The 14,089-nt window shown below is 43.1% G+C and overlaps 1 protein-coding gene across 3 annotated transcripts in view; it reads left to right on the top strand.

The window, feature by feature from the left end:
• LOC125916454 (ATP-dependent RNA helicase DDX19A) overlaps positions 1–14,089 on the top strand; it is a 45,765-nt gene that overhangs the window by 10,164 nt on the left and 21,512 nt on the right. The window contains exon 1 of one of the 3 annotated variants that reach the window (XM_049622663.1): positions 12,213–12,367. The exons of 1 other annotated variant lie outside the window; for it this stretch is intronic. Coding sequence is in view for 1 of the 2 variants with exons in the window: in XM_049622659.1 (XP_049478616.1) it covers positions 12,311–12,367 (57 nt within the window). In the remaining variant the exon portion in view is untranslated. Of the gene's footprint in view, positions 1–12,212; positions 12,368–14,089 lie in introns of those variants that run through there. One more of the 3 variants, XM_049622659.1, reaches the window with a different exon arrangement.

Here is a 14,089-nt window from a genome sequence, read left to right as displayed (position 1 = left end):
TAAGACCAGCGTCCAGACAGAATAGAGATGAAGAGGGACACGGATAGGGGCGCTTGGATGGCTTGGTCGGTTAAGTGTCCGACTTCAGTTCAGGTCATGATCTCAGTTTGTGGATTCGGGCCCCACATCAGGCTCTGTGCTGACAGCTCAGAGCCTGGAGCCTGCTTTGGATTCTGTCTCTCTTTGCCCCTCTCCTGCGTGCACTCTGCCTTTCTCTCAAAAATAAATAAATGTTAAAAAAAAAAAAAGAGAGAGAGGGACACAGAGACAGACAGAGAGAGATCCCAAGTAAGATAGGTGATAAGCCAGCCATCATGTTTGGAGTATGGCATGAGGCCTGTGAGCTGAGGGTGGGGCACCTTATCTGAGTGTTGTCAGTCCCGCCTGCCCTGTTGCCCACAGCATGGACCAACATGCCAACCTGAGGCTTTTGGTGTATGCAGGTTTGTGTTGCAGGACCACGACCTCGTGGTTTTCATCAGCAGGTGCAGTCTGTATATAGTGCACATCTGATTACCAGTGGGTCCATTGCCTGTGCTTAAGGCCTGTGGTAAAGTCATAGTGGAGAGGTGGTGGTGGCCCTAGCTTGCCACACAGCCTGGGCTTACAGGCACTTGCAGCATCTTTTTTACATCCCAGGTGTCACCTTGACCCCTTCATAGTCCCAGGCAAATAAAAGCGATTTAAGGTTTGGATCCTCAGTGAAAATTATGGCTTCAAATTGCTAATGACCAGCCTCAAGGCAGTTCTACAAGTGATCAGCAATAGTGTGACAAATACTGGCTTTGTCTCCAGATCCCAGAAGGCAAATTTCTCAGAGCTGGGAATGATTTCAGATATTTGGTGTCTTGATTGTAAAGGGATTCTGAAAGTCTGAGCTCACAGTTCTTGGAATACAAACAATGCAATAAGGGACTAGATGGACTAGCCATTTACCTGTGTAAGGCAGGAGTAACTGCCAAGGACTTGGCTTCCTTCTTACTGAGCATCTTTGTGTAGAACAGTTAGAGCAAATACTAGTAATCGACATTTCCTACCTGGCCAAGGCTGATGGTACCCACAGAGTCACAGAGCAAAGATGAGATGAAACTGAAACTCCAGCAAAAAGGACTTCTCTCCAGCTCTTTGACCTCGATACAGAACTAGGCCCAGGCTTGGAAGAAGGATTTTCTGTGATGAGAACTGTTCCAATCCCAGATTATCCTTTTAAGTGTTTCTGTGTTTTAGGACCAGATTGGTTACCTGGGAAGGGAAGGGGCCAATGCCAGCCTCCAGATGGTTCCTTTAATCTGACATTACAGATACTGCAGAGACCAACAGACTGCTAATCCTACTACATTTCCCCAGTTGGCATTTGACTATAGAGTCTTCTCTGGGCTTCTGGCCAACTCTGACCCACCTTGGGAGTCTTCTTGTAAGAAGAAATTTTATGTCTCCCACCTCCTGCAGTGCTGTGGACCAACCCTGAAACAAAAACAAAGGCAATAATTAAAGGAGTATAGACTCCTCACAAGGCTGCAGGCTGATTTCCTTCCCACCTTCTCACAACATGTATAACCAGTCTACTGTGTAGCCCTAAATCTAAACAAAATGGGAAGGGATATGGTTCAGATTCAAGAGTAGGAGTAACTAGTTATCTGGTAGAAATCTAGGTCAACAGTTCTTAATTGGTCCAAACCCCTAAGAATTCACTGGATGGGTTTCATGGAATCTATGAAGCATTTAAATGCATTTTCCTGCAGAGAGGTCTCCCAAAGAAGTGTCTTTTAAAAAGGTAAGACGCACTGTTATGGATTCCTTCACAATCCATATTCATCCCTGCCAGAGCTTGGCTTCCAGGGCTCAGTGGCCAACAGCTGCCTCTGTGACCATGTGCTATCTTGAGCCAGCAATGATCTGTTGAAAATGTACTGAGCCCATGGTAAGCTTCAGTCCACAGAGTTTCTTTTACTCATTTTAGTAAGTTCTCATGTATGAAATGATATGTCCTACAATAGAGAAACAACCTTAGCAGAAAGAGATTTTTGGCCCAATGGAAGATTCTGGATATGTTCATCATCCATAAACAATGGATTTTATTGCTTTTTTTTTTTTTTTGAGTGTCATTCATTGTATGCATAAAAATTAGTCAATTGTTGATGTATTTGTTATTGATGTTAATTGAACTTAATTATGAAGTACACGTTACTAGGACAACATTAATGAGTATAAGAAGACATTATGTTTTTGGTTGGTGGTATTAATCATGTCTAAGTGGAGACAACTATGATTTCATAGGCTAGTCATCACCTGATACTACTGTTCCATTTCAGAGTTGACACTGCTCCAGCACAAACAGTTGCAATGTCTCCATAGGCCAAGGGCCCTACTCAGTTGCCAGAGGGCTCCTCACATTCCTTTTTTTCCTGCTGGTAAACCAGTGAACACTGGCTACCTAATTAGAAAGAAAGCAGCAGCCAGTACAAAGTCCTTACATAAATTTTTCTAGTCCTAGGGAAGAAATACAAATAGGTCTTGGAAGCAGGTATTCTCCCTTTGTTCCATCTTGTTTATTATTTAACATGAAGGCAGTTTCAGTGTCATTAGTATTCAGAAGGTAAGGAATTCTGAGGCCAGAGAAGATTTCATAAAGGAGTGGAGTTTGCTTCTGAGAGAAAAGTGACAGAGTGCCCTAGGCAGGGGAAAGTAATATTAAAACTAAGTTTCTCCAGAATAAACCTAGCATACTGGAAATACAGTATGGACAGCAGACTTGCCACATAAGCAGAGAAAAGTCTTGATACAAAACGAAAACTTGATTGAACAGTATTTGAGTTTAGTAGTGAATTAAAGGTTGTTAAATCACAGAAAGGCAGTTATGAAATTGGTGGGGTTGGGAGGAGTGTCCAGCAGACGTACGTAGGATACATTGGAGCTGGAAAAGGCGGGCATCTGAGAACACAGTTTGAAGAGGATTGCATCGGTCCCATCACACAGCAAGTGCCAGGATACCATTGGTTGTACTGAAAAAGCACAAAAGAAATGGGACTGGAGGGATATCACAGAGGAAGAATGATAGGGTTTCATGCCTACTTGTTATTCCAAAAAGGATTGTGGCTCTAAAAGATCCACTGTACAAAATAACTCTGGGGAGAAACCCAAAGGGAAGGTCTGGAAAAAACAGATGCATCAGGGTTGAGTCTCATACACAGCATGTAGGATTTCAGGCCTGTCGCCTTTGCAAGCAGGGACTTGGCCCCTCTTCATCAACTTGTAGATTTCAGGGGTCTTCAGGTTTTTCTTGGTCTTAGACATAGATGTCAGGTTCTTAGGAACTCCCTGTAGTTTTACCTAATTTTGCCTTTTTTTTTTTTTTTTTTTCTGCTTGAGAATAAATGTTCTTTATTCTGTTGATTGACTCAGATTGTAGCATCTCCTAAAAATGCGCTGAGGGAACCTGAGGGGCTGATGCTAGGAGGTTCCAGTCCCTTGCCTTCCTAATCCTGAATCTGGGACAGGGCTTTCCCAGAATAGCTTCAAACACCTAGTTGCAAGTCAGGCCAAGTGGGGATCTGCTTGGAGGATATTTGTCACACCCCTACATTATGTCTTCTCATTCTCCAGCCCCTGTTGCTAGATGCTTCTGCCTTGGCTTAGAAACTGTCCCACTGTTGAGTATTCATTGGAGCAAGGGGCTTCTCCATGGTAGTTCTAGTTGTAAGATGGGGGATAGGAGTAGGTGGAGGAAAACATTAGATGAGGTCTGAGATAGGTGGCTGTTTGGGGGGGATCAGCGGTTCAGATCACTGTCATTTCTGCTTTAGTGATATCTCTCAGGCAGGGGTAGCAGATATTTTGTTCATGCAGATCTATAACCCAGGGCTACACTTGGCTTCTCTCATAAGAAGGGGTGTTTGTGTGTGTCGGGGGTGGGGGTGGGGTGTTTAGATGGAACTCTTCTGGAAGTACCAGTACACATTTTGTGAGTCTTTGCAACTAACTGTACTGTTCTATCCTCATCCATAGGCTTCCACTATCCTGGAATTGTCCAAGTGGAGAAAAGCCAAGTAGTCTCATTCTTATCCCTGAGAGTCCACATCCCCATGCTTAGTCTTGAAAGGACTTGAATCTTGAATCAGCCCTGGTCGGGCATTCGGTCAAGTGTGCTAGGTGTATTGTCCTCTGGTCTTTGTTCCCCTCAGACACCAACAGCTTCTAAATTTGCACAAAAATTGTCCTGATAAACCAATGTCATTTGAGTCCAGGTTTAACAACAGAACAGGTCCCAGTGTTCTGGCATTGCTTTAATTTCTAAAGCAAGTAGGATTATGCTACGTTGTTTGATTCACCTGATTTCATATTTAACGTCCATGGAGGGAACTTCAGAAACAGCAGCAGTACCTCTAACCTCATGGTTCATTAGTCCTTTCTGGTTAACTCTTCCACTCTGTCCAGTGACCATTTTAAGACTTCCACTCACCTCAAACTTCCAACCCCATTATCTCCCTACTCGAGTAAACAACAGAAAACTGCCCTCAGCCCTCTGCCACCAGACCTTCCCCCAATCATACCTATCCTTCCCTCTCCCTCCTGTTAGAATGGGAGAAGTCCCTATTGTCTAAATTTCTCTACCAGTGCACCAAATTCCCTCTTCTGTGACTGTTTAAGGACCTGCTCCATCTACGCCTTCTCATATTTTCAACCTCTCCCACCCCATTAGCTGGTTCCCTCTCCCCTCAATTTTCCCTTGTGTGTGGAGTGGTAAAATACACCTAACAAAATTTACCATCTGAACTATTTTCAGTTGTACAGTGGTATTACAACATTCATAACGTTGTGCAACCATCAGCACCACCTATCTCCATAATTCTTTTGGATCCTGCAAAATTGAAACCATACCCAACAAACAATTCCCCATGACTCACTGCCCCTAACCCCTAACAACCACCATTCCACTTTCTGTTTCTAGGATTCTGTTCTTAAGTACTTCATGTAAGCAGGGTTATACTGTATTTGGCTTTTTGGGACTTGCTTATTTCACCACAATGTCTTCAAGGTTCATCTATTAACTCTTCTTGATATTTCCAATTGTTTATACCTATCTCCTATTTAAATTCAAACTCCCTTTATTCTTTATCCTCCAGCCTTACATTTTTCCCTGGTGGCCAAAAACCTAGGAGTTGCTTCTACCCACTGAGTCCCATTCCTTCTCTCTCTGCAGTCCACCTTCTGCCTCCACTGCCCCTTGGGAATAGCCTTCACCAAGGGCACCAATGACCTACATGTTGCTAATTCAGAAAACACTTTTTAATTATATCTGACTCAACAGCATTTAACACCATAACAATCTCTTCTTTTAACGAGTCTTCTGGTGACTAAAGTGACACACCACACACTCACTGGTCTTCCTTCACTCTGGTCACTTCTCAGTCTCCTGGTTAGGCTCCTTTTTTATTTACTTCTTATATGTGACTGTTCCTCATAGGACTGTTTGGGGTCATTTCTTCCTCTTTCTCTCCTGTGGGCAATCTTGTTCACTTCTCTAGCTTGCTTTCTGCTGGCAACTCCAAAATCTATACCAAGACCCAATTTGTGAGCTCCAGGGTTACAAAAACAACTGCCCACAGGACACTTGCACTTGGGATATCTTCAAGGAATCCCATACTCAACATATCCAAAGTTGAACCCATTATCTTGTACTACCACCAAACACTACCACTCCAAAAAACTCATGTTCTGCTTTTGGCTCTCCCTCTAACGATCTCACAAAATGGAACTATAATTGTCTATTGCTCAAGCCAGAAATCTGGATTCATCAGGAATCTTCCTGCTCCCCAACCAATAATCCCAAGGTCCTTTTGTATCTATCATCCATTGCTATGTAACACATCGCCCCAAAACAGTGGCTCAGAACAACTTAGTCTGGGTAGCTCTGCTGGTCTCTCCCAGGCTCACTCATGCAGCTGCATGTCCCTGGCTGGTGTCTGGGCTCAGCTGACACAGCTGGGCCCCTCCACAGTCTTTCACCGTCATAGCATGGCAGGTGGTCTGTGTTTCAAGAAAGGAGAGGAGAAGCTGTGAGTTCCCTTGAAGCCGTGGCTCAGAACTCCCCAGTGCACTTCTGTCACATTCTTTTAGTCAAAGAAGTCACAAGGCCAGTGCAGAGATGGGGGGGAAATAAAGATCTCTTGATGGGAGGAGCTTGAAGTATCTGTGTCTATTTTTAATCCACCACAGCTATCCATTCTAGCTTCTATCATGTTAAACCAAATGAAATGCGCTGTTTGACCATTGTCGACCTACAAAAGTGGCACTTTCATACGGTTCAATTGGTGTTTCTTGAATTCACCCTGGTCTAGATCACCATTGTCATATCTACTGCATCAACTTCCCAGCAGGTGCTCCTGGCTCCAGTTGGGTTTTCCTCCAGTTCATTTGTCACATGGCAGCCAATATGATCTAATACTTGAGTCTGAGCCCACTCTCCTGCCTAAGATCATCCCCTCCCATACACACTCCATATTTCTTAAGATAAGCCCAAACTGTGTAAAATGATTTGTACGAGGCTCTCCCGATCTGCCTCACTTGTCTTACTTTCTCCCTCATACTTTCTGCTCCACTATCACTGAAATCTGCCCTTGTGCTGGGCTACGTCTCAGGAAAGATGGTGATCCTGTAAATTCCCTCTTTAATTTCTCAAAATCATATTTCCTCCCCTAGCCCACTTTGAAGCCAAAACAAAAGTGAAAAGATACTGCTAGGACTTAAGGCTGAGGTGGAGAGGTTTTCACCTCCAGCACTGCGGCTAAGATGAGCATGAGGAAAAAGAAGGTAACTAAAAACAGGAGCCCTCCAATGCTGCAGGCAGCCAGGGAACCATATGGAAGGAGCTCAGAGGACACTCCTTTTGCTTTACCCTGGGGCACTGCCTGGGGCCAATGTACTGTTCCACTCCTGATCTCTTGGAAGTCCCCCCTCAGAGCATAGGAGACTGGGATATCCTGCTTGGGGAGAGGATCCTGGAGGGGGAATCTTGCCTCGCCCCAAGTTGCTCCCTCAACAATCTGTGACCAGTTGCATCCGCTGCCATGGTTATACTTCTTGGAACTCCCCTCCCAATCCTTCCCTTTCTTCTGCCCCTTCCTGGTCCTTTCTATTTCAGTGGTAAAAACCATGTCTTCAGGAAGGCATGCCTCACTCCCCTGTCATTAACTTCCATCATGCCCTGTAGTTGTTTTATGAACATTGTGTCAGGTAACCTTTTAAAGGTCTACTTGGATTAACTGGGGCACCTGGCTGGCTCAGTCAGTGGAGCGTGTGACTCTTGGAGTTGTGAGTTTGGGCCACACGTTGGGGGTAGAGATTACTTAAAATCTTTAAGTCGGTTAAGCATCTGACTCGTGACCTCAGCTCAGGTCTTGATCTCAGGGTTGTGAGTTCAAGCCCCACACTGGGCTCCATGCTGAGTGTGGAGCCTACCATAAACAAACAAACAAATAAAATCTTTAAGAACGAAGGTCTGCATGGATTAACTTATTAACTCTTCATAACAAATATTGTTCCTACCTTACAGATGAGGAACAGACACAGCAGAGAGGTTAAGGAATTTGCCCTACCACATACAGCTAGGAAGTAGCAAGCCAGTCCTCACACCTGGGCAGTCTGGCTCCAGGGCCACATTGTTAACTGCTAGGCTGTATTTGCCTCATATATAAATATGTCTAAGTTCGGGACCGCTTGCTTAGCGCCTGTCTCCCTCATAGTTAAGTACAGTAAGAGTGGGAAGTGGTTTTACTCAGTCACTGAATTCCTAGCTGTCTGCAGGATGTGTTTTATAGGGAAATCTGCTTTGTTAATGTGTCAACAAATGAAAACATGGAATATGTTTGACATATTTTCTTTTAAAATTATCCCCATTTTCGCCCGGGTGGCTCAGTCGGTTAAGCGTCCGACTTCGGCTCAGGTCACGATCTCACAGTTCATGAGTTCGAGCCCTGCGTCGGGCTCTGTGCTGACAGCTTAGAGCCTGAAGCCTGCTTCAAATTCTATGTCTCCTTCTGTCTCTACTTCTCCCCCGCTCGTGCTCTCCCTCTCCTTCAGAAATAAATAAAAACATTAAAAAAATTTTTTTAATTATCCCCATTTTTTCATTCATATTTTTTGTTGTTATAGTCATTAGACTTTTATGGGCCAAATACAGACTTAGTCTGGCTCCTGCCATTATTCCTGTTATTTTCTGAATCCTCCTAGCATCCCTCCTCCCATTGCCCTCCCTTGCTTCCCACGTGCAGAAAGAAAAGAAGTTCCCAGAGCAGAGCCACCATCCTAGCAGGCTTACCCCCACCGCAGGCACAAGCAGGGCACGTCCCTGCACCCATTCACTCAGAACAAACGATGATGCCACAGAGGCAGGCGTGTCCGTGAGAGATGGTTACTTATTGATCACCAGTTCATTCACTGATTCGTTCGCTACCTAATTCAACAACTGTTTACTGTGCCCTTGCTCTGGGTGAGATGCTGGAGAACCACCGGTGAGCAAAGCAGATAAGGTCCCTGCCCACAGGACTCACTGTTTAGTGATGAAATCAAAATAATCATGTGATCAGGCAATTCCATGTAAGATACAGTTCAAGCTCACCCAGGCCCAAAAGGCCAGTTAGAAAGTACCCCCAGGAAGGGGTTCCAGGAATGCTGGCCCTGCACTCTGCCCTTAGTTTTTGGTTTTATTGCCCAGTGCTTTCTGAAATTGGGTTGCCCTGAATTTAAATCCTAGATTTGCCACTTACTAGGCCATATGTCTTGAAAAAATTGACTTCCCTGCACCTCTATTTCCTTACTTGTAAAATGGCGATAACAATAGTAATGTGAGAATTTACTTAGCTGTTTCAAGTAGATTGTTGTAGGATGCATTTAAAAAAATGTTAATGCATTATGTTATCATTGCCCAGTCTAGTTGAATCTGACTCAGGGCAGGAGGCTGTATAGTCCACAGCTTCAGAACAATGTGCCCTTCCTATTGGTCTCTGGTCTGGAGAAGAGTGGGATTCTCAGTGGCTTCTTCCTGGAAGAATATAATATATTCTCCTTTCGGAATATAAATGCTAACTGAAGGGAAAGAGAGAGCCCTGTTGCCCAGAAGTGCTCTAAAACAGCCTGGCTGATTTCATTGTTCCAGCTGGAGCCTCAGCCTAGACCTCCCTAAGAGCACTCACCTGGACTAAACAAATGCCCACCAGCCTTCCAATAGATATGGGTGGTAAACTAAAGAAAAATTTCAGTAAACACCCTACAAATCCAATGCAAGCAAAAATTCTAACTTCAATTCCCCTACAGACCATATTTAGTACAACGAATTGTGTCTCAGTGGAAGCAATGTAGGAATCACCCTCCCAATGCTAGAGCAGCAGACTTTGTAACGAAATAGCAATCAAAAGAGGACAGTGGGCACCCAGCCTTCAATATGGCTCTAAGCAAGATCCTCTGCCTCCAAAGAACTTACAATTGAGTCTTATGGTGTTGCTCCTTTTGCTTTTCATGAGAGTTTTCTGTGTAGATGTTTGAGATAAAAAATCCTGAGGAAAGGGTGCCTCAAAATCTATTTGTTTCTTTAGGCAATTGTTAAAATAGTAGGACAGAAGAAACATTATTCCTCAGAAAACATATTAGCAGTCTCCCCCAGGGTTGCGCTGCCCAACACAGAGTTACACCATGGTTGTGGCTCCTCATTAACAATGCAGTTTGTCTCAACTCATTGGTGGTATAGTTGCTGGGAATTAAATCAGTCACTTGGGAAGACAATATGGCATTTGACATTCTCACTTCTGTAGCACAGTATGTGCATGCTCCGTTTCAATGAGTCGTGAAGAGCTGAGAAAACATTCTAACCGCCCCCAAACCCAGCAACCACTGTTCTGATTTCTATCACTATAGATTAGATATACATACCTGTTTTGAACTTATATAAATGGAGTCATGTACTAGGTACTTTGTGTCTGGATTCATTTGCTCAACATGTCTATGAGACGGCAAAGCTCTCATTTCTGTTGTATTATCAGTACTTTATTCCTTTTTTGTTTTTTAAATCAATGTTATTGAAAAGTATAATGTATGTACAATGAAGTCACATTTTAAATATACGATTCCATGAGTTTTAACACATTTATGTATCTATGTAACCAGAACCCCAATCAAGATATAGAACATTTCTATTACCCAGGAAGTTCTCTTGCGTCCTGCTCAACCTTCCCCGCTACAGATGCAACCACTGTTCTGACTGTTCTCACTATAGATTTCATTTCTCCTATTCTTGACTTGCATATAAATGGATCCTATAGCAATCATCTCTCATGTCTGACAGCTTTCCTTCAACACATTGTCTCTAAAATTCATCTACTTCATCATGTGTAGTTTATTCCTTTTTACTGCTGAGTCGTGTAACAGTCCATTGAATAAACATACTATAGTTTATCCATTCTCCTGTTGATGGACATTTGGGTTGTTTCCAATTTGGGGCCATTTTGACTAAGTCTGTTATAAACATTTGTGTACAAGTCTGTTTGTGGATATATGTTCCATTTCTCTTGGATAGTAACTGGGAGATGTGTGGGGTCAAAGAGTAGGTGTAGGTTTAACTTCCTGAGAAACTGCCAAACATGCAAACCAATCGTGCCATTTTACAATTTCTGTAGAAGCGTATGAGAGTTTCAGTTGCTCTTGACTAACTTTCTTGGCTTGACTTTAGTCGGTTTCTTGAACCTTCTCCTAAACTTACCTGTGCAGTTCTTGGTAAAATCCAGTTTTAGCAAGAAACCCCCACAGGTGGCATCTGGTCACCCTCGATGTCTGATAGAGTCTTCATCTTTGCACCATCCCCCTCGGTGATGTCTGATCATCCTGGCATTTTGTCAGCAAGAATCCTGTTAGGTTACTTAACCAGAATTCCCCTTACTCTTTATGTTTCTTCGTGGTAATTTTCCATCCACTGACCATGCATACCCTCCTTCCCCCGTCCTTGGCTATAAATTTTCTCTTGTTCATGCTGTATCTCACCCTCACTGAAAAATCCCACTGCAGTCGTCCCTATAACTATCCTCTAAGCCTTACCAACTTTACCATGTTGTTGAATTTTTTTTTCTTTAACATTCCACATTTTTACCAACACACAGAAAGTTAATCTTTAATTTTATGGATTCTAGCAGTGTGCAGTGCTATTTCGTTGTGATTATGATTTGCCTTTCCTTAATAACCAATGATTTCAAGCTCTTTTTCACATGCTTACTGACCACTAGTTTCCTCTCTTGCAAGTGTTCAAGTCATTCACATATTTTGACATAAATGTTGCTATTAGAAATGTGTCCTTAAGTAATACATGTTGAACTAAAATCTCTATTAGTCTATTCAACTACACATTAAAAAATATTTATTGAGAGGCTATTATGTGCCGTAAACTTTTTTAGGCTCACAAATTGTGACTGAGAGATAAAATCTTCGCTCTTGTTTGAAGAGTTCATATTCTGCAAGCGGCCAGGAGACAAACAGCGAAATGGAAGCAAAGATGATTTTTGGTGGTATGCAGATGCTCACTGAGAATTAGTGATAAAATATTGGAAATAACCTATATCCCCACGGTGAAAGATGTAGGGGAGTCAGGTAATTTATGTGATAGGAGTTTGATGGAGTATTATAATGCCATTAAGTTAATAATTACAACATGAAAAAATACTTAACTATATAATAAAAAGGTCTAATTTAAAATCGTATGTGCTTTGTTTAGGACTATGTAAAATACCCGTACTTTGATGCATACAAAGACTGGAAGGAACCAGAAGAAAAAGAAAACACTGTTGTGTTTATTTTTCGGAGTGGTTGAATTATGGGGGTCCAAGGGCAATTGCTGTCGTTTTGTTTTCTTACACGTTATCGCATTGTCAACATGCAGAAACTGGCATCTACAGCAACTTCACGGGACTTACCTTTGTGTAAAGCTTTAGAATTCACTGAGACATGTGACGGGCTTAAAGTAAAACTTGGGTTACTTCAGTGTGAAGTAAAGCAATAAAATGAGGACTAAGAGTTTGACTTCGCAGAGATTAGGGATTTCAAGGAAGCACGAGGCTGCTCCTGGAAAGTCCTAGGGAGACGCACGTCGGCGCACGACCGGCGCGGCGCAGAATAGTGACGTCTTGCGCCGGGCGGGAACTGACGTCACTTTTGGCACCGCCGCTTCCGGTCCGTGTGGGGGCGGTTCTTGCGGAGATAGTGGACTCCGGGCAGGTGTTGGCGCGCGGTGCGGTGAATTTTTTCGGAAGTCAGCCCCCCTGCTCCCCGCATCATGGCCACCGACTCGTGGGCCCTGGCAGTGGACGAGCAGGAAGCGGCTGTCAAGTCGGTCAGTGGCTTCAGCTCTCGCGGGGCGAACGTAGCAGGGGCCCTAGCCGACCCTGATTCGAGCCCCGGGAGCTGCCCGGGTTGGGCAGGGTTGTGGCCCACACCTCCCTAGACTTTGCGGCGGTGAATCCCGTGGCCCTGATTTGCGCCTAGGGCGATAGAGACCAGTGTCAAGCTTGTTCTATTCATCTGGGCCAGTTAAAGACTTTTTTGTCCTGTAGCAAATTTGTTCCCGCTCTGTATGTTTTCTTTCCTTGTATTGCACTTCCTCATTGGGGATTGTAGAGACAGGAAAATTTAAATGCTGATTCTCTCTTTGATCTGTTTTCCGGATGAATCGGTGGTAAACCCTTTTTTGTTTGTTTGTTTTTGGATTTTTCTTAACGTGGCTGGCATTTGGTAGCTTTTTGCAGGATAACAGATTCAGGTTTAGATTTCGTGTTTCAGTCTACTGCAAATGTTGGCGGGAGGGACTACAAATTGTTTCGTTGATGTTTAAAAGGGATATTTAGTTTCACATCCTGGTTCTTTTATAAATGAAGATCTATTCAATTGTAAGGTAATTAGTGTAAACTGGCTTTCTGTTCTTATATGTAACCGTAGGTTTGTTTAGTGATAATTCACTATTGATTGTAATAGTTTTGTCTGGTCGTCTGGAAGTCTTATGTAACTTTTTAATGCTTAAGTTAACATTTCTTCTGCAGTCATCCTTGATTGCCTTGGGAAGATTGTGAGTTTGTCAGCAAATATTGTGGTCTAAATCCAGTGGAATACAGGATGAATCTTTACAGTCTAGTTGGGAAGGTGAGAATGTGGGAAATGCTGTGAAAATGGTAAGAATAATGCGGTAAGTGATGTCTGAAAAGAGAGAGGACGTTTATGAATAGGGAATAAGAAATTGCTTGTGGAGAAGTTTCAAATGGATAATAGAGAATGAGTCATGTAAGATAGAGGTGAATAACATTTCAGGAGAGAATGCACAAAAGTGCTGAACTTGTCTAGAGAGCAAGAATCAGAACTCATTTTTGCTGCAGCTTAAGTGTATGGGTTGTAATAGAAGCTGTACAGAAAATACAGAGTGTACTTTGCAACCTCAACTGAGAACTTCAAGAGGAGAGACTTTTCTTAGTCGGTTTGGGGATTTTTCAGGATACTGACAAGATTAGATCTGAGAGCTGGCAAGATTTATTGAACACATAGAATGTTAGTGATGTCTACGGGAAAGGCAGTCAGTGTGGAAGTTACTGTAATAGTCCAGAGAAGGGCATATGTTGTTGGGTGGTGGAAGTGACGATGAAGAGATGGATTTAAGAGATAATTGTGGCGATATAATGTGCGGGATTTAGGAAAAAGGCAAAGGTGGTTGTTTGCAGGCGGCATCCCAGAGGTGGTATTAGTAAAATGCTAATAACAGGACTAGAGAAGAGGGAAGATGGGCAGATTTGATTTGGAGGTCTCTGAATTTTAGACAAGGAGGACATCTTGGTAAGTCCCTGTGTTGTGAGTCCCCAGGAATTGTCTAGGTTCAGTGATTTCCTGGGAGAACTCATAGGACCCAGCACATAACTGTACTCTCAGCTCTGATTTATTACACCTCTCCTGGTGGATTTACACGCAGCTTCATTAAAGTCCTATTCCAGCTAATTGTAACAACACATGTGAAGTATTGTCAGGGAAGCTCATTAGAGACTCAGTTCTTAGGGTTCTTATTGGAGAGTTGTCA

This window comes from Panthera uncia (genome assembly GCF_023721935.1).
Source record: "Panthera uncia isolate 11264 chromosome E2 unlocalized genomic scaffold, Puncia_PCG_1.0 HiC_scaffold_20, whole genome shotgun sequence".
Lineage (NCBI taxonomy): Eukaryota > Metazoa > Chordata > Mammalia > Carnivora > Felidae > Panthera > Panthera uncia.
Note: the sequence above shows the minus strand (reverse complement) of the source record. Positions and strands in the feature narration are given on the sequence as shown.